Source organism: Lissotriton vulgaris, chromosome 8, assembly GCF_964263255.1.
Source record: "Lissotriton vulgaris chromosome 8, aLisVul1.2, whole genome shotgun sequence".
NCBI classification, from domain to species: Eukaryota; Metazoa; Chordata; class Amphibia; order Caudata; family Salamandridae; genus Lissotriton; species Lissotriton vulgaris.
Window position 1 is genome coordinate 1,556,628,247 of NC_141696.1, and position 25,430 is coordinate 1,556,653,676.

The 25,430-nt window shown below is 45.9% G+C and overlaps 1 protein-coding gene across 1 annotated transcript in view; it reads right to left on the reverse strand.

Moving 5' to 3' along the window:
• The window catches only part of LOC147700389 (uncharacterized), a 47,221-nt gene that overhangs the window by 13,755 nt on the left and 8,036 nt on the right, over positions 1-25,430 (reverse strand). Inside the window, exons 3-4 of the mRNA XM_086936312.1 lie at positions 13,295-13,394; positions 12,476-12,522 (exon numbers count right to left, since the gene is read on the reverse strand). Coding sequence (XP_086792438.1) covers positions 12,476-12,522; positions 13,295-13,394 — 147 coding nt within the window. The remainder of the gene's footprint in view (positions 1-12,475; positions 12,523-13,294; positions 13,395-25,430) is intronic.

A 25,430-nucleotide genomic window follows, 5' to 3' on the forward strand; every position in this document is an offset into this window, starting at 1 on the left:
CACATGTGTGTCCGGCTAAGTGTTCTGTATGAGAAAGGGCAAAAACTATCACAGGATACCAAGCCCTCTGGAGCCCGTGGTAGAACCAGCGTTTGACACCATTTTGTATCCCCATCTGTCTAAGGCACGATATGTGTTTTCATGTAGATGAGGCTCCTGAAGGAGGACTACGTCCGCTGAGTGTCTTCTGAGGAATTGTAATACTACTCACAGTTTAACTTTATCTCCTAACCCAGTAACATTTCATGAGAGGATTTTGAAGCTAGGTCCCACCACGTTATCAGTCATGGAAGATTGCTCAGAACTCAGAAGCCCTGGGCAATAGAAAGGAGAATGATGGGGCTACTTTGGACATCATAGATATTTATGGAGGGAGGTAGAGCAGGGTTCCATCTAACAAAGGGACGGACTAAGGATCAGGACAAGAGCCTACAATACAAAAGCGGCTGAAGCTCCAACAGTGGGATGCCATAATTAGACTGTAGAAACAAGAAACAGACAAAACAACCAAGCCCCAAACCCCAATTTGCCTCCCTGCATGACTGACTTGAAACTGCCCACCCCTCAATTCTGCAAAACATGGCACAAACTGTAGACGCTGTGGCTGGCACCAAGCAGCAAATTCACCAGAAGAGGGAAATCGCTACCACGATGTTCACCATCTCGAGGAGTCCACTCCCCCCTAGATGCCAGTGGAGAAAGCAAGAAGAGCTCGAGGTTAGTGGCTGCACCTCCGGCATTTAGGAGCCCTACAATATCAACAACCATGTTTGATTTAGATAGTGGTTCCTGAGACGCAGTCCTGACTGTGGATTCATGAAGCTCCTCGGCAAAAAGTTCCCTGGTGCATTTGACCCATCTGTCCTTACTAGTCATCCGACTCCTGTGCTGAGGCCTCCTGTCTATGTCATCCAGTGTGGGATCGTGGCCCAGTGCATCTTACCGCTCTCTAGCTTTTGAGCCAGTCCCAGACCTCTTCAGGAGTGGTGAAGTACAAAGTACTGCCATCTGCCTCAGCTTGCAATTTTGCTGGAAAAATCATGGAGGATTTTACACCAAGCTCTTTCAAGGCCCATTTGTACCAAAGTGTGAAGTCCGGAAAAAAAGCGATAGTGGCGTTTTGGAACTTGAGTGGTGGTACACTATGGGCAATTTATAGTAGGACATTGCGGTCTTGAAAATAAAAGATAAATGTAATTATTGGACATGGCGGCGCCCTAGAAAAATGGTGAGCCCGCTCAACAGAGAAGTAAGTTGAGAGGTTGCAGCTATTTAAGTATGAGGTCCTCCACAAACAGATCGACTGCAGGTCCCTCTGATCTTTCAGGGACACCTATTATTTGAACATTGTTTCTTCTGGAATGCCCCTCAAAATCTTCACCTCTACCTTCCAGAATGATAGTATTCTCACACAGGTCTTTGACTTGACCCTTTAAAGCTGCCACCTTGAGATAAGCCCCCCCACTCCCTAGCCAAGGGGACACCAACACTGTTATACCTAAAATATCAAAAGGAAAAGTGGTACGTAACAAACTGATCTCAACAAGTTCTGTAGCAAAAATGTGAAGTAGGAGATTCACCTCCTGCACTCAAGGTCTCATGTTGATTGTGGGCAGCTAGGTCAATCGTTCAGCAGAGGTCTGCGGCTGGGGGCATCAACGCTACTTGCAGACCTAGGAATCAGCCATGGACATCCAGGTTGAGCAATCACGGCCCGATCAGTGTGATGAGTCACCGGCTTCTTGCCGGGATGGAACGCTGACATAGGACTTCGTAGACGGGGGCCTCCACTGGAGACTCGGGCCTCTGACACGCGCTGCTTGATTGGTGCACTGATGGACGCAGTCGGTTACAAAAGCTCAAAGGGCCTGCTGCAGTCAGAGGGTGTTTTTCTCACAGAGCTGGTCCACTCACGATTCCTACTTCCACAGCTGCTGCAACATGTGGATTACCCAGCGTACTCCGGCCAATTTTCTGTCTCCAATCTTTAGGAGTTACTCAACTCTGCTCTCTCCTCTCACCCTCAGACACTCCCACTTCCGATGCCTCACAGACATGCAAGGCCGCAACTGCTCCTCTGAGCACAGGCCTCGACTCTCTGCTTAGCGTAGAATCAACTGCAAGCCAAAAGAATCACCATTTCAGCATCGCCACAATGAGTAAGAAACAAATATTATGTTTTACCATTATGACAGACTGATGAAATAGAGGATATTTTGTGGAGGGAATAGGCGAGTGACAGGAGCCACTTCAAAAAGCGGCCCTTGCTTGGCTGCCAGCCACGCCCCACATGATTGAGAGAATTGAGTCATTTTTCCTCTTTGGAGGAATGAGCCAGGGCACAGAAAGCTGGTAGGATGATAGACTGCGCTAGGTGAAAGAGATAGTGGTGGGAATATATGAACATCACAACTGGTGATTTGAAAATAGATGTCTGATCAGGAAGACATAAAAAGGCTGAAATGAGATGACAAATAACCTTTAACAGTTTCCACATCAAGGCCTTGCTGGGCTGAAGAAAGACAAAATGACAGTATGTCAGCCAACTGTGCCGGTAAAGGCTGAATATACAACAAACTTCTTTCAGGGTCCCACATATACAGTCTGGGTGGAAGGACGTCTGGCTGCCAGTATGACACCAATCACTTCGGGAGGAAGATCGATAGTCTTCAACTGCCACCACTCAATCTTCATGCAAGAGGTGTAGATTGTGCAGGCTCCGGTGCAGGACACGGCCCTGCTGTTGTGGCAAAGTTCTCCCAAAGAGGGAGCCAAATCAGAGGACAGATGCTCATGGCCAGAACCTTCAGGTACCACACTTTCCTCACCCTGTTCAGATCTACTAGGATGACTACAGCAGGCAGATCCTCATATTTTTTAGACTTGTCAGGCTCTGCACAACCAGAGAGATGCACTGGGGATTCGTCCACGTCCAGAGATGCACGGTCTCCTGCCACAGGACTGACAACCCTCCTCTGCCCTGTTGTTTACAGCACCACATGCTGTTAGTTGTCAGTGAGAACCTGCATTCGCTCCCCCTCTTGATGATCAGGCGGAATGCTTTCCTTGTCAAGTGAATTACCTGAAACTCCAGCACTCTGATGTGGCGGCAGGCTTCCGTTAGAGACCAGAGTCCTATGATCTCTGCCTCTCCCAGATGACCTTCCCAACCCAGCAACAATGCACCTGTCAGCTCTCAGTAGTTAGGAGGTCTGCCAGCAGTCTAACTGCAGTCTCGCGCCACCACTGCAGGTCTATTGCAGTCTCCTTCGGCACCTAAAAGGAATCCGAAAGCTTCCATTGGTGCTGAGCTCACTGAAACTTCAGATCCCACTACGGAGCCCACATGTGCAACCTGTGTGGTCCACAAGCAGAATGCAGGAGGCCAGGAGGCCAAGAAGCTTCAGAGATGCTCTCTTTGACACTCAGGTCAAAGGTTGAAACATTGGGATCTCAGCTCAAATGTCCCGGATGTATTGAGGCAGAGGAAAAGCTCACAAGAGCACCATGTCCAGGATGGCTCCGATGAAGGGAAGCTGCTGTAAGGGAGTTAGGTGAAACTTCGGCAAATTGATGGAAAAACCCAACCATGTCGACAGGTTGGCCGTCACATAAAGGTGGCTTAGGAGTGTTTGTGGCATGTCCGCTTTCAGCAACCAGTCGTCAAGGTATAGGAAGAGTGGTTCTCACATCTTTGGTAGCGGCCACAACCATCCACTTTGTGAATACACAAGGTACACTTCCTTACTGGGTCCAGGGCAGACAGAACTTGGACCAGGGTGAGCATTCTGAGCTTGCCCTTTCCGAGAACAAAGTGAAGGCAGTGAAGTTCGAGGATATGGTGGAGGCCTTAATTCTTTTTCACCACTAGAAAGTCACAGGAATAGCAACCAGTCGATCGTGGTCCATAGAGTAAAAATGAAAGTTGTTTTGTGCAAGATGCTGGGGGAGGAGCGGGGTACTGTGTACAACACTGCCACTGGAGTACTGGCCCTGAATGCTGTTGGCCAGATCCCATGCTCAAGGGCTTTGGAGACTTCCTCCACTGGTATCCCCTTCAGGCATCTTGAAAGTGGTCAAACTGATGGGTAAACTCCTGCACTGGCGGGGCCCAGACAAGAGATCATGAAGACGACTTACTATCCTTAAAGCGCTTCAGGGCTGAGTCTGTATGCCTCCATAGAGAAGTGTGCCATCAAATGACATGTCCATAACTGACTATTAGACATTGCTTGAGAAATCGGCAGAGAGAATCCAAGGGTGTCACCGAAGCACCACACTAGTACCGAAAGCACACAAAAGCAGTTAATGTCCAGACCTGGTCTGCATTCTAGCTGTCTTGGATAAGACACTACAGGTTGGCCTAAAATTCATCTGGCAAGATTTCTGCCACCATGTCGTACAACACCTGCAAGTATTTCCCCAGGTGTTCCTTGACCTGAGGGCAAGGTTGACGGAGGAGAATATTCTCTTAGGAAACATCTGTTTCTGATTTAACTCTGTCTGGTGAGGCGTTTGGAAAAGCAAAGGGATTCAATAGGCTGATGGAGCCTGTACCATCAGACTTTCTGGGGAAAAGTACTGTAGAAGGAATGCAGGGTACCCTGGAGCAGACCTGTCCTTCCGTGCAATTCGCCTGTTTAGGGGGAGGCAATCTCCTGGCGTTGCCCAAGAAACCCAGCAGCATGTCTGTGGGGCCTCAGTGAAAGGAAGAAGAAGCTCCTCAGCTTGTCCTAGGTGAAGCACAGCCTTAAGTACATTTATCTTAACTTCTGCAGTAGGTAGGGTGAAGTCTTGTATGTCTGCTTCTCTTGTAATGACTATGACAAAAGAGGCAGGTTCTTTGGTAACCAGAGCCAGTGAAGGCGAGTGGGGGCCAGTGTCAGGAGAAATATCCAGACCGCTGGCACCTGCAAATTAATGAATAGGTTCTTCTCATCACAGAAGCTGCTATCAGGATTGTAGTCCGTATTGTTTCTTGAGACAGGAGGGGGGCGGGGGAGGAGGTGCAGGGGGGAGTTTGAGGTTGATGCAACATTGGTGGAGGTTGCTCAAGGTCGGCTTATGAGTCAGGGGACTACTGGTTCCCACTCCGGAGTCAATTCACAGGGTTGTGCCATGGGTTGTGGCGCTGTAAGAGATGTGGGGTTTGGGGGTTGTGCCTTAAGCCAGGGCTGACCTTAGCTTGAGCTTAGGGTAGTAGTTGGTATCTGGGGAGACAAAAAAACACTGGCGGTAGATGATTGGATGCCACCTAGGATTCTTAAGGCCCAAAGGCACTCCAGAGGGACCTAATCTTATACCGAAAAGGTTACCCAGGAACTTCCTAAATTCACGGTTTCTTGCTGCATTATCGCTGAACCCCGTATGTTGGGGTGCATTGGAACGAGGGTCAGAATTGGTTCAGAGGCCAGAAATAGAGTTTGCAGCTTAGAAGAATACATGGAATCAATTGGCTCCTCATAGTGGGAGTGGCAGGGCAAAGGTGAGCAGTACTTTGACTTCTTATACTCCCTCGACTTACCTAAAGACCTTGACCTCGAAGATGATCATTTGCAAGAGCAGCACAGGGTGCAGAAGTGTATGCATGCTCTCGACTTTGACCGAGACAAGGCCTTCTTTCAGAATTCTGTGATGTAGTTTGGCTTCACGGTCACAGATGGCCTACAGGTTCATCTTCGTGCATTTCTCACAATATAATGATGTTGTGTCATGTTTGGAGCCAAGACGAGCCCCTAGCCTTCCTGGCCACCTCACCAGACTTTGGGGGCCAGCCTGAGCACCCCCGAACTGCCAAACACCTGGTAGAGTCTCTGGGGCGTGCATACTGGCTTTAAGCAGTGCTGAGGAGGCCATGGAAGAGCGACCTCCGTGCAGCAACAAGATGGTGGATCCGTAGCTAGACGGAGACCCCAGATTATGCCTGAGCCGAGCCTGAATTGGAGCAAACCCACACATGGAGATCGGCCACGAGGGGAATATCCGAAAGGGGTGTTCTTCTACCTCTTTTATTGGTGACAGGTGCTGTAACAGGGGCCTAAGCAACAGTTTTCTCGACCTCTAGAATTTGATGTGGGCCCCCTCTGTCCCCCTCTGCTGGGGGGATGTCGGTGAAGGCCGAGGCACGGCAGATGGGCTGCACCACTCTTCGAGGTGGCAGGGACACCTCTCATGATACCAAGTGAGGTGGATGCCCGGACTGACTCTGTTCGGGTACTGTGTTCTGGCAACCAGGCTTTGGGACTGTGGAGGCCTCAGGAGCTTGGATGCTGATCACTGTGCCTGTGGTAATTCTTCTGCCTGTTGGCTCTTGGGAAGACAGGCTAGATCACTTTGGGGTTCCCCCTGGACCGCTTGGAGGATTGGGGCAGGAGCAGCGGAGACCAGCTTAAACTGAGCTGCTTGTGCTGTGCCCTACTGCATACTTCACATTTCTGGTGCTGCACTTATGGAGATCAGTTTGTTACGTACCACTTTTCCTTTTGATATTTTGGGTATTACAGTGTTGGTGGCCCCTTGGCTGGGGGGCGTGGAAGAGAGCCTGTTGCCCTGGTACAGAAAATGTTGTTAGCAAGGTCCTCCCTGATGGCTGGACCTCCCTCAATATCATTGTGGTGGCTGTGATTGACAGAGGCCCACAATATTGACCGTCATCTCATTGAGGTGGAGGCGCATACTCGGCAGCTAGACAGGATGACCAAGAAGGGATAGCTTGCCACAATAACATCAGGGGTGTAGGACTGCTGAAGAGAGTGGAGGGCGAATCCATGTTGAGTTACTTCTGGAGGTGGTGGCCTCAGATGACCTGTAAGTTTTTTGACATAGAATGGGCTAACAGGGAACCTGCCACCCCCCAAATCGGGGACTCCACCCAGTCTGGTGGTGGCCCATCCCTCTTGCATTTCTGTCAGAGATTTCCTTTTACGGCAGGCCCACAACAATGGTTCCTTCGTGGCGGAGAACACCAAATTTTCTGTTTAGTAAATGGTGCTCTGAAAGTATTGCTGGTGCGGTGAGCTGTGGCTCACCGCATTGCGCAAGGTCTTGACAAGAAGACGGATTGGATTAGAATGATCACCTGGAATGTATGTGGCATGTCCACTCCCTCCAAGCATTATAATGTCCTGGGGGTTTTTAAACGAAGGGGGGCACAGGTTGCATTTTGCAGAAGACGCATCTAACGGAGCCAGAGGGTAGGGCACTCCGCAAGCGTTGGCAGAAAACGTATGCAGCTTTTGCGAGGGGGGCTCTTACTTTGATTAGGGCCGTGAGCCCTTCCAGCTGCAAAGGTCAGTAACTGACTATTGAGCAGATATGTGCTGGGCCGGTTAGATGATAGAGATGTTGCCTTGTTTAATGTGTACGCACCGAATGTGGACCTGTCCTCCTTAGCCAGCCTGACTGCCCTCCTGCCGTTGATGTTGCCTTTTTGAAGATTGTGGGAGGGGACTTCAATTGTGTAGCGGATCTCCCCTTCGACAGATCTCATACCCTGCTGTGTTCGGCCCCAGCACAAACTGGCTGGAGCTTTTTGCAACTGGGCTAAACAGTGGGGTCTTATTGATTGCTGGAGGGTGTGGAACCCCATGGTCCAGGCTTACTCCTTTAGATCTTGTCTGCATGATTTAAAGATAAGACTGGATGAGAGAGGGGGAAATAGAGTATTTGTCGAGAACCTATTCGGATCATTCCCACCTGCTATGCCTTTCCTGTGGGTGCCCCGCAGATCTTTTATCTCCACTTGGCAGTTGGGCCCGGCCATGTTCGATGGCCTGGTTTTCCAGGCCTCACTTGGTGAGCAGTTCACCAGTTTCTGGCTTGACAATGTAGGTTCAGCATTGTCAGGGGCAGTGGCATAGGAAGCCATGAAGGAGGTAGTAAGAGGTCACTGCAATCCAACAAGTTTGGGGGTATGTGCTCAATTACAATCGAATATTAGATAACAGGAGGGGTTCTCAATAGGCTTCCCCCGGACCTGGTGGATGAGACACTAGAGGGCAGGAAAAGGATGCTTATTGAATGGCAGTATGCTTATAGAGCATAAACTACAAGAGGAGACACAAGGGCATACTATTCATCAGATTTTCAACTGGGCAGACCAACAATTGAACACGCAGAAAGAGATCAATACTGTGTTCCTCCAATACTACTGCGACTTGCCCTCCACGAACACTACGGTTTACGAGTCTGATGGTTTGAGCTACATTACAGACTCTTTCCTGTTGGTACTTGAGTCTACAGTGGTGCCCGGCAGCAAGGAGTACTCCCGCCCCCTCTGCGTGAAGCCACGATTGTGTCACATCCTAAGAAGGATAAGGACCCCCTTTAGCTCAATTCTTATGGCCTCCTCTTGATGCTTAACACAGATTATAAATTCGTATCCCGAAAATGTTACAAACTGTTACAGGTAAGAGGTTTGACAACTTTAAACTAATGGGACAAATTTACTAACCTTTGACGCAATACGGCAACCAAAGTTGCTGTGCTGCATACAAGGGAGAGTGAACAACTGTGCCATATCCACTAAGATATCGTGCAGTGATTCCCTCCTCAACGCCAGTGCACTTCAGGCTGCCAGGTGTCAATGCACATTAACTTGTACCATAGTGCAAGGGAGTGTGCTTCCAAGCATAGGTTTTGCATCAGGAGGGGAGCTTTTCAGCACAAAGCCTATGCGGGATTACCTTTCCCACTATGTGAGCTGTACAATGCAGCACAGATGCAAAGATTGATAGTTATGGAATAAGTGAAAAATGTTTGCTCTGTTACACCTGCATCACGGAAGAGGAGGGTTTAAGAACAAATCATTGCGCTGTTACACCTGCATCACGGAAGAGGAGGGTTTAAGACAAAATCCTTGTTGACAATTGTTGGAAGATAGGGATTTGCATAAAATCAATGGGAAGTCCCACGCTCTACCCATGAAACGCCCTGTTAATGTAAAGTAGTGCATAGCTACTAGAAAAACACATATGGTCATACGTTCAACAACATCCCAGTTCCAAAAAGTGGGTTAACAAATGTGGATCATTTTAGGATATTGAGAGGGGTAGCTGTTTCTCAAAAGGGCTACGAGCAGAACTTTACTGATGTTACTTTTTGTTTTCCTGCAATAGTCAAGATTTCCACACAGGTTGCAGTTATAGTTTTGACTTATAAGACTGCAGGGGAGGTGGTCAAAGGGTGTATGTTATTTAACAGCAAAGAGTTACACAAAAATAAAATTAGATCAAGATTGAGGGTAGCATTTATAGAAACTATTTGTGAAGGATTGATGGTAGCAAAGACAGTGCCTGGGTAACCTTGTTAACCTGGAGGGGGGTCCTGATAAATTTAGCAGTTACATTTCTAAACATGAATTAAAGCATGTCTATAGAATGCAACATATCTAGAATCTAACCAGGACTTTCCTCCCCTGCAGTTCCCCCAATGTACCAACTCTGAGCTGGACCTTTTCCAAGTAATATAGATGTAAACCAGCATAGAAAGTTCTCTATATAACACGGTACTGCCCCATCATCCTGGTCACTCACCTTTAAATCTTCCCAGTTAGTCCTCGCCATCAATAATGATGGAGAAGAGGTGGCAGAGCGCTTCCAAGAAGGCATGCTGGCAATTGGAGACTGGATGGCCTCCAACTGCCTTAAACTCAACTCCGAGAAGACGGAGGTTGTCATCTTTGGGAAACTCTCCCCAGGTTGGTCACCCGCCTGGTGGCCTTCATCTTTTGGAACTCTGCCTAATCCTATCCCAAAGTTTAGGAATTTGGGAGTTGTTTTCGATGAACATCTCAATTTCGCCGCCCATGCCAATCAAATAGCAGCAACAGCATTTCACAAGCTAAGACTCATAAGAAAAATAATCCCGTTCCTTCCAGACAGTGCCGGTTAAACTTTGGTAAGCACACTGGTATTATCTTCACTGGACTACTGCAATGGCCTATTTGCCAATGCACAAATTCGGGTTGTCAACAAAATGCAAACGATACAAAATGCCAGGGAAAGACTGCTCTCCAGGACCCCCAAATTTAAACCAATTGCCCAAACGATCCGGAACTACCACTGGCTGACGATTAAAAATCGTATAAAATTTAAGACACTTTGCCTTGCATTTAAAGCATTACACATTCAAGGTCCACAGTTTCTTAGAGATCAGTTAACACTCTATTGCCCTCCCAGACAACTGAGATCCACCACTTTGCATCAATTAATAGTACCACGCACAAAGACAGTCTCTTGGGGAGACAGACGGTTCATGGTCACTGCAGCCGACTTTGGAATGTCCTCCCTCTGTCGATTAGGTCAAGTCACTCTCTCCTTTTATTTTGTACAAGATTAAAGACCAGGTTGTTTAACCAGTAATCCATCTCATGAATTAGCATCTGGAGAGTCATGCACTGAGTCTATAGCGCCGCGACGCACACGGGCATTTGTTCGCGTTCTACAAATTTAAAAAATAAATAAATAAATGGCGAGTAAAAAGCAATGGACTGGGATGCAGCCCGAGCGACTGCCACTGGCTGAGATTAATTCAAGCATCCCATCCATCAACTTGTTTATAGTGACCGAAGTGTGATGGGTATGCCCAGACATGGGTCCTGTGCTCACTGTGCCACTCGATTCACCTGGCTAATGAGCCTTAATAAGGCAGAAACCGGTCCCGGGTTGCTTTTGATATGGTTCAGGAAGGATGTGCTTGGCGGTTTGGGATGAACTGTTCCAACTGGAGCAGGGTCAAGGCTGATTTGAACAGGGCTTGGTCCAAACTTAGGTGGCATGATGGGCATAAAACGATGGATTGGGATGTGGCCCCGGCGATTGCTAGTGATTGAGAATAATTCAAGCTTTCCATCTATCACCTTGTTTTGTTGCCCTAAACATTCTTTTATGGACATATTTGCTGCAAGCACACTCTAGGAGTAAACAAAGATTGCTACACCAAACGGTCAACACAAATGATCAAATTAAAAATGGCCGTCGCTTGTTAAAAATATTGCTACGGGAAAGGGGCTTGCATTTAAAAAAATATATTTTTAACACCCCTCCGGCAGAATAATATTTCCAAATAATCTGATTAAATAATACAAGCCTTATTTACAGCTCGGTGACAAGACACTCCATCAAAAAGTGGAGAATATCCCGTCCAAGAAAACTCTAAAAAAGCGCTGTTGGCAACAGTGCACTTATATTAAATGTAACAGGATATCTGCTATGTTTGTGACAGAGCCTTCAATCCATCAAACTCTAAATAAGGACCTTGGTTTCATTTACTTGTAGGACATGTTTATTTTATTTGCATCATAGATGCAGAGGAATAGATATTGTGCCTACAAAGCAACATGCTTTTTTTTTGGGGGGGGGGGGGGGGTACGTTTTCCTCTATTTGGCCAAGCTGCACAGCATCTGCCGAAAAGCATCTCCAAAAGGCACTGGCAAAGCCAATATGTCACAAAAAGCAAGACTCACTGGCGTTGCCAGTGCATGTTTTCTTCCAGTAAATAACCTGATGCAATATTCCATCACTTTGTGCATGAACAGATGTTTGCGTACTCTAAATTCCCTACAGGTCTGATTTTTTAGCTGAATACACTCTGGGCATCCAAGCTCCTCGCTGGATGCTTTTGTGAGGATGAGGGTGGTTTGCGGAGTGTGCGACTTACAGCGACTAACTACACCCAAGTAGATTCTGAATATGATGAAAGACTAATCAGGCTTCCAGATACAAGCAGTCTGCTGGAACATTTCAAGCACATCATCAAGAAAGAGATGTGGCCCCTGGCTGACAATCCCGTTGCCTACACACATCTGGCCTGCTCCTTGCAGACTTCACACAGCCTGAGTGAAAAGAAAATTCAGCCCCAGGGATTTTGAGGCCTGACTGAGGGAATGTTCTTTTTGTTTACAAGAATGACTGAAGAGCTAGACATGGTGGTAAGACAGGATTGTCGCATATAAAAGATGCATAAGTGCACCCCTGATTTTGCTGTAGATATTAAGCCTCTAGGTGTGGTTTCAATATCGATTTTGGTTGTAATTACATATAGCTAGTGGATGGGGGAGTGATGCACAGCATCATCATTTTCTGTAGGAAGAATTCTAGAGGAATGTATGATTTAGTTTAGTAATTTAGAAACACTGAGCTTTAGTATCCCCCAAAGATCCTAGCCTTGCAGAAAGAAAAGTGCTGTTGTATCCAGGCAATGTGAACCATGTACAGTTTGCTCAGTGTGCGACATTTGAGACGTGTTTATCTGGTAATGTAAAATGCCAGTATGTGGGTTTTGATATTTTTTGTTTGTCAAAAGTAAAACTAAGGGAAAAGTAGCCGGTGGCTTTAATATGTGCTATTTTTTAAACATGGTTTTAATTAAGTCTTATCACATCACAGAATTCATAGATGAGTGTATAATTTAGCAGTTTGGTCAATTAGAAAAATGTTTCTTCTGCCTACACTGCCTGTGGATACTGACACTTACGTGAGGAGGTGGAGTCCCAATGACTCCCTCAACAGCCTGACGAGGACCTGTGAAGGAAGACACAGAAGAAATGTTAGAAAGAGAGGAAAGACTGGTGACAAGGAAAGAAAGAAAAGACTACAAGATAGAAAGAGCAAAACAGCTTTATAAAGTGAGGAGAGAAAACCAAGGAAGGATTATGAATGGTCTCGAATGCTGATACACATTTCAGTAAAGCTCTGAAAAGCAGGGGACTGCAAATGCAGAATCCGCTCTCAGGGAGGGCGCCCTCCTGCACAAGGAATGCGACAATGTGCCACAGCATGGACGATAGCCAGGAAGAATCGAGACCCAGGAGCTGCCACCAGAGCGAGGAGGACCAAAGGGCCAGGAGGGAGACCCCTAAATCTGTACAAATTATGGAAAAGGAAGCCACACCATGGTCCATGGAGAACTGCGGCTGACCTGGTGTGTGATGGTGATAGTCTTGGAAAGGAAGAGGTCGAGGACAGTACAGGCATAGATGCTGAAGTTGAATCTGTGGGGCATAACTGGAGGTGAAACTACCAATCATGCACAGAATCCTTCTTACAGGGCCATTCCTAAGATCACCTGTTTGAGCTCTTTTGGTGGTAAGTCTAAGTGGCCTAAAATTGGGTCTTATTCTCATGATAAAGGTGTTAGTAGACAGGAGGGCAAAGGAAAAACAAATAAAGCAGAAGAAAGGATAAAATAGAAGAAATAAAGCAAAAGTGATACAAGTGTGCACATAAAGTAGAAACAAAAGCTGGAAAAATTCCAATAGTTTTGAGGGTTTTTGGGGGTTAAAAGAACACTTACCTTTTTTCTTTTTAATATAGGGACATTGGAGGTGGAGACCACAGATGGTCTCTGGAGGGAGGAGGAGGAGAAGGGAGGAAGGAGCTTGCGGGACTGAAGCCTAAGGAAAATAGAAGAAACAATTCTGTGAGATCGTTAAAAACCAGACATTTTGAATCTCAGACAGCCTTGTAATAGGCCTCGGTTACTGAGCCAGAAAAAACCCACACTCCCAAGGTCCATGAACAGTCTTTGTGTGGCGAGAGGAAGAGAGGAGAGAGAGACAGAGAGAGAGAGACAGAGAGAGAGAGACAGAGACAGACAGAGAGACAGAGGCAGAGACAGAGAGAGAAGAGGAGAGAACGCGAAAGAGAGACCAAGGAGAGAGAGAGAGGAGAGAGAGACCAAGGAGAGATAGATTGTTTTTTGCACTTGGCCTAGTTTGTCTCCCTGTTTCTTTTTCAGTATCCCATAGTTTGCTCCGATGAGACCACTCAAGGTTTTGGACCCTTCATGCTACTCCCCTACATCAGTTTTGATGACAAGGTGTTTTTGGCCTACATATCACAGTCTGAGTCTACATCATGGCTGAAGCTGCTCCACCAAGTCATGTTTTGATGAAGGAATGTTTGTGTACGACATACGTCTGCCTGACTATGTGTATCCATCATGTCTCAAGCTGCTCCTCAACGTCATCTTTGATCTTTGGCACCTGCTGGACGATATGAATATCGTAGCTCGCAAGGACAGTGATCACAACGCTCTTGTACTGACAAGCAATGATTTGCTATATCTTTCAGTAAAAGCTCCCTCCTCATTCTCTCCAGGAGAAATCTTGTGTAGTAACAATAGGAAGTGTATGTAGGAAAGTGCCCCTTTGTGACATGGTCACCCTCACTTTTTGTCTGGTATTTGATGTAATTTTGACTGGAAGTGTGCTGGGTTCATGCTAACCAAGTCCCCAGTACCAGGTCTCTTTCCCAAAACTGTGCAAATGTTTTAACAATTATCAATAACATTAGCCCCCCCCCTCTATACGTCCCTAGTAAATGGTACGGCTGATACTTAGGGCAAGGAAGCTAAAGAGGCTCCCCAACGGCTGCAGCACAAATTGTATCATCCCAAAGGACCCCTTACCAAGCACGTACAGACTGCCACTGTAGGCTGCGTGTCTTGTTGCAGGCGAAAGTGAAACCACAACATGAGAAACTGGTCCAGAATCCCCTTAGAACTGAGGACTAGCTCTCTCGCAGCCTCTAGACCTTAATTTACTCGGAACCCTTCATTAGATAATAAGGAGTATGATAACTGGATTTCGAAGTCTCTTGACTCCATACTCCCCCTCCGTAAAACCAGCCTAAAAAGGATGCGTAAAACAGCCCTGTGGTATTCGGAGGAGCTTAGAGAGAAAAAGCGACAATGTAAGAAGCTAGAAAGGAGGTGGCGCCTGGGATACGCTGCTGTAGATAAAGTTATGTACAGGGAGGTGTTGTAAATGAAGCCAGTGGACAGATATATGGCTTAATAAGTGTTTATTAAGCACCACAGAGAATAACTGGTGTTCCCATCAGAAAGCAGGGAGCTAACTGACAGGGCAGAACACAGGAGAAGATGACATCAGGGAAAATGGAATGCAGGACTTAAAGAGGTACAGAGAAACATAAGTGCAGAGAATACAACATATCCTCTTCCCTTCATATAGAAAAACAAAGAAAAATCTATATAAAACAAGAAAAAATACTAAGTACATGCTCTTCGTTACAGAGAGAGACCTTACTTACAAACAAAATCGCGTAAGTAACCCGGAGGTCTTCTCACTCTCGGAGTTCTACTGGTACTAGTTTCATTGGTTCTACTGGCACTAGTCTAATTGGGAAACACATTACTTTCTGGCTCAGCTTTTTTGTACAGTGCCACACGCCTCAAGTTCCAACTCTCACCGTTAAATAGAGTCACAAATCTTTTATGGACAGACCTGACCTTAAATGGTCCCCTGAACTTCGTCAATCCAACACCAACTCGACCCGGCTTGACTTTCACCCAATCATTCACTGCGAATTTAGACGCTCCATCTGATTCACACACGGTGTCAGGCTTACCAGGACCAACAGGAACGTCAGCGTTCAGATACTCCTTCATCCATGCAGCAACAAGCTTAGTGCCCGCTGAACGTCCCCTCATGACAGAAAACGGAATCATACCGGTCACACCATTTTCAGTAGTTCTGTAGGCCCAAACCAGGTCATTAACCAAACTCCTCACATCCATCCTAGAAGAAATCGCCATTTGAATGGCACCTTTAACCATACGGTTTGCCCTCTCAACTATGCCATTCCCCTGGGGGTTGTAAAGTGAGGTCCTTGAGTGTGCAATACCGCACCTTCCCAAGAAATTAGCCATCTCCAGGGAGGTGAGTTGCGTCCCATTATCGGTAATGATTCTTGTGGGAAAGCCTTCCTCTCTGAAGATCTCACTCAGCACAGCAATAGTGCTGTTCGTAGTGATCTCCTTCATGAATTTGACTACTAACCACTTGGAAGAGACATCAACTACTACTAACCCAAACCTCATATCTTGACTCAACTGGTAGAACGGGCCAATAAAATCAAGGCATATGGTGTGCCATGGACTCCCAGGATCTACTATTGAGCCACAACGGGTATGGCTACCCACTTTAAGTCTCTTCTCGCTTTCCAAGCAATCAGTACATCTCTCCACCCACTGAGAAATTTCGGAGTCCATTCCGGGCCACCAAAAATTCTCTCTGACTCTCCTCTTAGTGAGGGACTGCCCTAGGTGACCCTCATGGGCTAACTTAAATAAAGTAAATCTCACTTCTTGTGGGGGAATGAATTTGTCATCCATTAAAATCATGAACCCATCTTTGTCCAAGACAGACAATTGTTCCAGAACCTTCAAATAAGGACGAAGTGCAGGAGATAAGCAACTCTCTCTCCTTGGACCCTTCGCAATCAGGTCTTTGACTTCACCCAACACCACATCTTTAGCCATTGAGGTATTCCACAAACTCCTACTAATTGCCCCAGCACACATATCTACAACTTCATCCACAGCGGCCACAGAACCCTCTGAGTTGAGAGATTCCACTCCTAACTTGTCCACCATCTCCCAAGGTAGTGGGAGTCTAGAGAGTCCATCCGCTTGGCAATTCCTCCAGCCGGGAATATACTCCACGGTGTACAAATACTCTTGGATCCTAGCAGCGAGTCTAGCTAACCTGGCAGAACCCTTGCCAGCGCCGCCAGGTGAAAGTATTTTAACTAAGGGTTTGTGATCTGTCAATAACGTGAATTTGAACCCCCACAAGTACATCCTATAATACTCGCAACCCCATGCTGCAGCTAGGGCTTCACGCTCGATTATAGAGTAATTCCTCTCGGCCATAGAGAGTGTCAATTGGTCTACTGATTCTTCATTCCTTTGGGGTTGAGTGTAAAATTTGTGCCTCGCCATGACAATGTTTACTTCCTTTGCGTATTGTTTTTTCATGCGAGCTTTAGCTTCTGTGTATACATTGGTTATCGCCCTACCATCTTGGTTTACTCCTACCGGAAGGTATTTGAAAGAATGTTGACCTTCTTTGCCTAATGCGCTTAACAAGAGGGCTTTTTTTCTAGTTGCACTGAAATCTTTCCCATCAAGTGCTTCAATGTAATTCTCGAAAATGTCTATCCATTCATCCCACTCGATGGGTGGATCTCCAGTAGTTTGTAGGAACATTGGAGGTGCAATGACATTCAGATTTTCCATTTCAAAATTCTTTTCAAATTAAATAGCAAGGGCACTACTCCCTTTAACACAGAGGTGGTCAACTCAATTGATGTGTCCACCCTTTCACATTAAACTTGCAACTCTGGGGAATATATGCTCTCCTCAATCTTTCTGTGCAATATATGCTTTCCTCAATCTTTCTGTACTTCCTATTATATGGGATTGTGTTAGTGATAACTTTTCAATGTAATCCGCTTTGAGTCTTATAAGCGAACAATTTCGATTTGTAAATTAATGTTTTTCTCACCCTTTAATTTTCCTGCAGACGCTCATTTCTGTTTCCAGAGGCTCGTTTCAGTCGCTCGTTTCTATATGCCATCGGAAGCGTCTGTTTCCAATTAGTGCGATGTTTGTTGCTTACGATGTTTAATTGCTCGGAAGCGGTGTCCGTTGCCTAGATACCTTCCAAGCTTTAAGATGGCCGCTACGTACGTTACGTTGCGTAGCCGCGTCACTGCCGCTACGTCACCTCCGTCTATGACGCTTGTTTCTTTCTTGTGCCGAATGCTTCCTTCTTGACACTGGCATCGATGGCTCCGTTGAAAAAAAACAATGGCACCAGATTCGAACGGTGAGTATGCACGTGTGTCTCACCGCTCGAGGGGGCTTTTTTAAATGATGCAGTCTGTAAATTTTCTCTGTTTGTACCGGTGATGCCGGCTTACACGAGAGGAAAACAAAACGTTTACTGTCATGCAGCAATGTCAGAGATACAACACAAATCGCTCCGTTTCCTCTGCACAAGCTGCGCTCTCCTTAATGCCAAAGTTTCATTTATATCCAGGATTTCCAAAAGATAGCACGGAATACAATTTCTTCTGTAGGGTGCGCCCCTTTTACAATCCTAACACGAACAAAGTCACAATTAGATGCAAGATATAAATAGGCAAATGTTCTCCCAAACTCACCAGTTGTTCTGGGAACCTTGCAGGCTTCTGCTCTAAGCGTAGATTTTCTTCTCTTTAGATTTGCAAAGATATTTCTAATGATATGAAATATGAGGTTTTCTTCAAAACTTGCGTGGTTCTTTGAAATGCGAGAGTTTTTTCCTCTTTTCCTCTTTCCTCAAGAGTTTTTTCTTTTTTCCTCAAAATCTGCGTGGTTCTTTTCACCAGTGGAGTTCTCCTCCCTCTGTGGTTGTTCAGCTCCTTCTGCTCATCGTCGCCATGTGTTGTAAATGAAGCCAGTGGACAGATATATGGCTTAATAAGTGTTTATTAAGCACCACAGAGAATAACTGGTGTTCCCATCAGAAAGCAGGGAGCTAACTGACAGGGCAGAACACAGGAGAAGATGACATCAGGGAAAATGGAATGCAGGACTTAAAGAGGCACAGAGAAACATAAGTGCAGAGAATACAACAGGAGGCTATCAGAGCCTATAAATTAGAAATAAAAGCAACACAATCTGCCTATTATAGTGGTAAAATCATGACGGCCAGATCAAAACCAAAAGAGATTTACCAAATAGTAAAAAGTCTCACCAAGCTCCTCCCTCCCCTGGTTTCTAACTACAACCCACTCCTCCGCTGTAACGATTTAGCTGAATTTTTCTATAAAAAAATAAACAATATCTATTTATCATTTTCAGACTCGGACTTAGACCCCTCTATTAAAGGATCATATCTCTTTACAGAAGTCGATTAACCATACCGAAACACTTTAGATCACTTTCCCCTGTTAGATTTAGAGACACTTGAACCTCTGATACATCAAGTAAAGTCAGGCTCCCAATGCGATCCTGCCCCCCGTGCATGCTGGTGGCAGTTAGTCAGGTTATTCTCCCCACGATTATGGAGCTACTCAACACCTCTATAACTACAGGTATTCTTCCGCCCACCTGGAAACAAGCCATGGTGCGAGCACTCCTGAAAAAGCCAAATCTTGACTCCAGCAACCTTAATAACTACCGCCCCATTTCCCTGCTACCCTTGGTGAGCAAAATCCTCGAGAAACATATCAATATATATCTAACAACATTTCTCGAGAGTAACCATCTGCTTGATGCGACCCAGACGGGTTTCCGCCCCAAACATGGGACGGAAATGGCTTTGCTGGCTGTAACAGAGGAAACCAGGCGGATCTTGGATTGGAGGGATCAGTGGCAGTCATCCTCCTTGATCTGAGTGCCGCATTTGACACGGTGAACCATAAAATTCTGCTGTGCCGACTCCTTAGCTTGGGAGTGTCAGGGGAGGCTCTAGCCTGGCTTAAGTCCGTTTTGAGCGATAGGACCTTCCAAGTTTTTGAGGGAGACTCTGTTTCTTTAAGCAAACCCCTGGGTTGCGGAGTACCGCTGGGCTCATCGTTGAGCCCTACGCTATTCAACGTGTACATGAGACCGCTGGCTGAGATCGTCCGTCCATATGGTATTAAGATCATCACATATGCGGACGATACTCAGCTGGTGGTCTCTCTCGTGCAAAAGAATTGTCAGCAAGCGCAGGTCAGCCTGACGACTTGCATGGAAGAGGTCAAAAGCTGGATGACTGTGTCATGTCTCAAGCTCAATGGAGATAAAACCGAGCTTATGCTCCTCGGCCCCCCAGCTTCACCCACCATTGACCTCTTATGGCCCATCAGTTTGGGTGCGCCGCCTATACCCAAAGACAATATAAAAAGTCTTGGGGTCTGGTTGGACAAATCCCTGACCCTTAATACCCAAGAAACCAAGGTATCAGCAACTTGCTTCGGACTCATCAGGCTGTTGAAGAAAATTCTTCCGCTCCTAACTTTTGAAGCCAAGCAAATTGTTATACATGGCCTAATTCAATCTCGCCTTGACTTTAGCAATGCCTTGTATTTAGGGGCACCTGAATTCGTCTTGCAAAAACTTCAGCGAATCCAGAATTGTGCTGCACGCACGTTGCTCCAGCTCCCGCGCAGAATCTCGGTGGAGCCTGGGCTGAGGACTCTGCACTGGCTCCCTGTCAGGGAGAGAATCATATTTAAATCTGTGTGCATCTCCCACCAAGCTTTTTGGAAATCCGGCCCTATGATCAACTACCCCTTGCTCTCCCCCTACTGCCCTAATAAACAGCTCCGCTTCACTCACGCCTTCTTGGCCACAGTCCCTCGCGTCAGGAGATCTAGGGCAGGAGGCAGGTCATTTTCCTATAACGCAGCTAAGCTGTGGAATTCACTCCCTCTCCACCTAAGATCTAATGCTAACCTACCCTCCTTTCGTAAGCAGCTCAAAACTTTTCTTTTTAATAAACAAGACTAACTCTCTAAGCTGACTGTACCATGAGGTACCATCCCTGTTCTTCAGCGCCAGGACGACCCAGGGCAGCAGCTGCGCTTAATAAAACTCCTTTTCATTTCATTTTCATTTCACATCCCTGATGTGCCATGCCCACAGACACTGCATGAATTATCGGTGAGTCACCCCTACAGCAGGCCTTACAGCTGTAAGGCAGGGAGCAGTATACTACTTGTGAGGGCATAACTGCATGAGCAGATATGCTCCAGCTGGTCAGGCCCGTTACTGCCAGTACAATGGATCAGGGAAGCCATTTTAAAAGGATGTGCTGGACACTGGAGTTCCCCGCCTACACGATGACTTCACCAAAAATATAGGTGTGCCGGATCAAACATCTTGCATTAATAAACCCACACTGGTGCAAGTGTTGGATTGATTAATACATGCACACAGAGGGCACCTTAGAGGTGGCCCATGGAAACCTACCAGCTACAGGTGTGCTATCTGACTGATGGCAGGCTGGCAAAAACCAGAGACAGGTTTTGGCCCCTAGGATGAGGGCCTTTGCTCTCAGGAGATCAGAAACAAAGACCCTCCCGTATGATAACCGGCAGATAGTATTCCAGGGCAGGGAAGCTATAAGGAGCCCACACACCTCTGGTATGCAAACCTGGCTTCCCTCACAGGAGAGAATGTGCCGCCTTTGTCCAGAGCCCTTTGGCACCTGGACAGGTGGCAACATTAGCTAGTCAGATTAGCGTGTCCACTTTTGAGGCTAGTACCACCCATAAGCTGGGCTACCTGAGGTGGAGGTGACTTTTCAAAGTTAGCCATCTTGGTAATGGCAAACTTAGGAACTCTGGACAGGGTTATGCCCAGTTCCCACGGGAAGTGGTCATATAGAGGACATAGTGACCTCAGAGGTAGGTAGCCCATTAGATACCAACTTACACTCCCTCAATGGCCCCAACATTCAGTATATAGGGGAGGCCCTGGTACCAGAAAGGCAGATCCTGCTGACCTACAAAGGAGGACACTCTACAGGTGCGAAATCAGGCTGAAGAAGGAGCAACTGACCTGGTCCCAGCCCTGCTGGACTGTCTGCTGTTGCCAATGATTTGTTCCAAAGTCATCTCACCCTGCAAGCGGTCGTGACTCCCAAAGTCGGAGCGGACTGCCTGCATTCAACAAAGCCCCACAGTCTCTCGTGCAGCAGGGGAGCTGCTGCCCTTCATCCTGCAGGCACCCTAAAAAGAACTGCGAGGGCTCCAGGCCTACAAAAAACCTGACTCTGCCAAGCAGTCTTGCCTCCGAGCCCCCCTGCCGCAGGAGACAGAGTCCACTTTGGTTTTTCCACTAATGAACTCCTGAGGCTGCCTGCAGGCATCCTCAGCCACAGGTGCTCCCGGACATTGAAACCTGACTCCTCAAAGACCCTCAGTACCCAGCCACCCCGGCCCGAGGAGAAGAGGACCACCGGCGTCCCCACCTCCGCTAGCATCACACGACTTAAACCCTGTGGCTGGTTTCGCCCGACTGGCCTCCCAGTCGAAACCTGCAGCCTCCTTTCATGCAGACCGATCCCAATTTACTAACATTGGGCACCCGAAGATATACTGCAGCACTGCACTCGCCCGCCCTAGTGCGACTGAAGGTGCACTGCTGGTGCGGCCTTGGATCTTGCCCCATACTCACCTTAAGTCAGGGAGATTGGTCTCTACTCCACCTGAAAGCCAAACTTGGTCTTCATTCCATAGGCTAACATTGCAGCTTCTGATAATTGCACTGTGTTGACTTTTGATTCTGGTTTCTAGTCAAAGTCAAAAGATTTTATTTGTGTTGGTACTCAACCGAGGACCACAAATATAACATAAGATAAAAGGTAAACTTTACATAAAATAGGTACACAATAATCAATATAAAACTAACATGGATTTAAAAAATTTGTACAAATTATAACATACATATTCATTTGGGGGATTTATGGCCATTGTAAGAAAATCTTTTTCCTTGATTAGCCTGCAAGATCTGTAAATCGGTGAAATATACCGGGCGCGAGCTGCTACCACCTTAGAGTTAGGACAAATGAACATTAAGTGCTCCACAGTCTGCTCACCCCCTAGACATAACATGCATAAGTTGGAGCGATCTCCGGGTAACCATTTTGTTCTATAGACTTGAACAGGTAAAATCCCAGCTCGGTACATGAAAATTACCCTCCTTGCACTATGAGAGAGACAGAAAGAGATATATGGCTGTATATGTTTATACTCAATTACTGTTGTAAATGGCTTGAATGTTTTTAGCCTATAGCTATGAGCATAGTCCAAATAATAACTTAACCTTGGTGTAAAAGATTTAAGGAATAATTTCAATTGTGAAGTGGACCAAGTCTGTAGGATTTCACTCGAAATTTCAGCCATTTGGAACGCCGCAGACATGTTCACTAAGAAAGTATGTTTAACGATATCTGTGCCAAAAGTCTCTTTTTGTAACAAAAACCGAAGAGTTCCCTCCGTAGCATGAAGTAGCTGGTAGGCCCATCTAATTATGTTCGCCACGGCCGTGGCAAAAGCACTAGTGATTCCAAATTCCAGCCGTAGGACCTGAACTGGAGTGGCAGTTGGGACCTTCATTATTTTTTTCAGGATTTTACCCTCCTGACGGTCCATGAAGCCCCATTGTTGGATTGGAATACATTCCGTAGCGTAAGACAAGACCGCTGGTATTTTAGCTTTGTAAATTTTGATTAGAGAGGAAAAATGTCTGCTCCCCGTGGCGTTATATAATCTCGTTAGAGCACCTGCGTGTATTTCAGATTTATTCATTAGCTTATCGATGTGTTGTGTATTTGTTAGATTCTTGGTGAGAATCCTGCCCAGGTAGATATATTCTTTCTCTTCGTCGATTTTTTCCTCACCTAGCTTCCAAATATATTTGGCACTTTTCTTCCTCCCAGAAAAGGCTACAACTTTGGTTTTTCTTACATTCGGTATTAAATAATTGTCATTTGAATATTTAAACAGAATATCCAGAGTTTTTTGGAGGCCGTATGGAGTAAGATCGAAGAGGACTATATCGTCCGCATAGAGCAACTGGTGAACTCTTTGTTGGTTAATTTTTGGGGGCAGACTTGAGCCCTTTTGCAGTTGTATTGGCAAATCGCTGAGATATAGCGAAAACAACATGGGTGCAAGTAGACAACCCTGTTTAAGTCCGTTTTCGGTGTCTATTGTTTTCGTTAGTCCTTTTTGGCCCCCCATTTGAACACGGCACCATGTCGTTGTATGGAGACTTATTATTGCCTGTAGCAAATGCTCGTTAATTCCCAGGCTCCTCAATTTTTTCCATAGAGTAGGACGATCCACACGGTCAAATGCGGTTGAATAATCTATAAAAGCCATGTAGACCGTCTGTTTTCTTGTTGTGACGTATTTGTCCAGAAAGAACTGGATTATTGCAATATTGTCCGTGACAGAGTGTTTGGGTCTGAAACCTGCCTGGAACATAGGGATCAGACCCATCGAAAAGGCCCAGTTTTTTAATTGCAATAATATCTCTGCCGCGAAGATTTTTCCGGTGGCGTCCATCAGGGCTATCTGGCGGTAGTTGCCTGCTACCTTTTTACAACCTTTTTTGTGGATGGGAATTATAGTGCTCCCTTGCCATGACTTGGGAACCTGACCAGTGGAAAAAATATGGTTGAAAAGTGGAGTTAGAAAAAGGCTCCATTCCCTGGAATTTATTTGTAGGGCCTTTATAGGGATTTGGTCTGGACCAAAGGCTCCTGAGCTTCTTGCCCTCCGAATATGTGTTTCAACCATTATAGTTGTAGTTTTCGGGATTGTTTTTTCCATAGATTTTTCCTTTACCTTATCTGGACTGTTTGTCAGTAATTTGTCTTCGTTTTTTTTGTACAGTTCTGTCAGGTAAATTTCCCACTCTTTCGGAGGAACAGGTACTGCGTGTAATTTCTTTTTTGTCCCAGATATCTTGGCTATTATAGACCAATACGTTCTTTGGTTTGGTTCTTTGGCAGCGTTTTGTAATTCAACCCAGTTTCGGTCTTCAAAGGATTTTCTCTCGCGTATTTTTTCTCTCTTGAGTTGGTTTTTCAATTTATTTATTTCTTTCTTTTTAGTAGGAGAGAAATGTAAGTATTGCGCGCGTATCAATTTGTTTAGGGTTTTCTTTGTCAATGAATTCCCTGTTTTGTTGTTATTTTTTCTTTTTGGAATTGTATCAGTTCTTTGAAGATTCCTTTCGGTTATTACCTCCTTGAGCTCGATGAGCATGGTCTCGAAGTTTTCGATAGGGTCTTCTGAGTATTGATTCCTTAAAAACTGTTGTTGATCGACCAAGTTTGTTATTTTACTCAACGAGGTGGGGTTCCAGAAGATTCGTCTCTGGTCGCTGCTTACCAAAGTTTCCTTTCTATCAAGGGTCATCAAGCCTTCTTCTTCAGACAGAGCCGACCAATTGGTAACTAGTTGCAGGACGGCATGATCGCTCTCTGGGGTAAAATTGGAACACAGATGGGACATTGTTTCAAGCTGGTCTTTACCACAGATGATATAGTCTATTATAGATGGTCTCCCATTTCCTTGTCTTGTATACCCTGCCGGGATATCGCCTTCCACATTCCCGTTAAGAATTGTTCCGTTTATGGCAAGCAATACAGATAACAGTGTTTTCCCTCTTTTATTGGATCGAATATCGTTGGGGAATTGGGGGATTACGTGTTCCAGGCGTTCTTCTTCCAGGATTTTTCCCCATTTTTTTATTTCTGTATTAGAAATTTTCCCATTAAAATCTCCCATGATTAAATAGGGTAAAGATGTGTGGGCTTCAATTATTTGTATGATAATTTGCAGGGTATCGTCATTTAAGCTGTCGTGGTTTTTTCCTGGAGGAGCATATACGTTGAAAAGCAATGTTGGTTTGGTTATAGTCAGATTGGAGGCTTTCAGAGACAGTTTCATACATTGCACGTTCTCACTGCTGGTTTCCACTATCTCTTGTGCCCACGAGTAGTCCTCTCTCATTAAAAAAGCCAGTCCCCCTTTGGCATGGCCCCGGTTAGAGGCTTTCGCATTTATATTATACACATAGTAACCTTTTTGTGAGAAGGGTTCTGTTGCCCAGGTTTCCTGCAAGGTCAGTA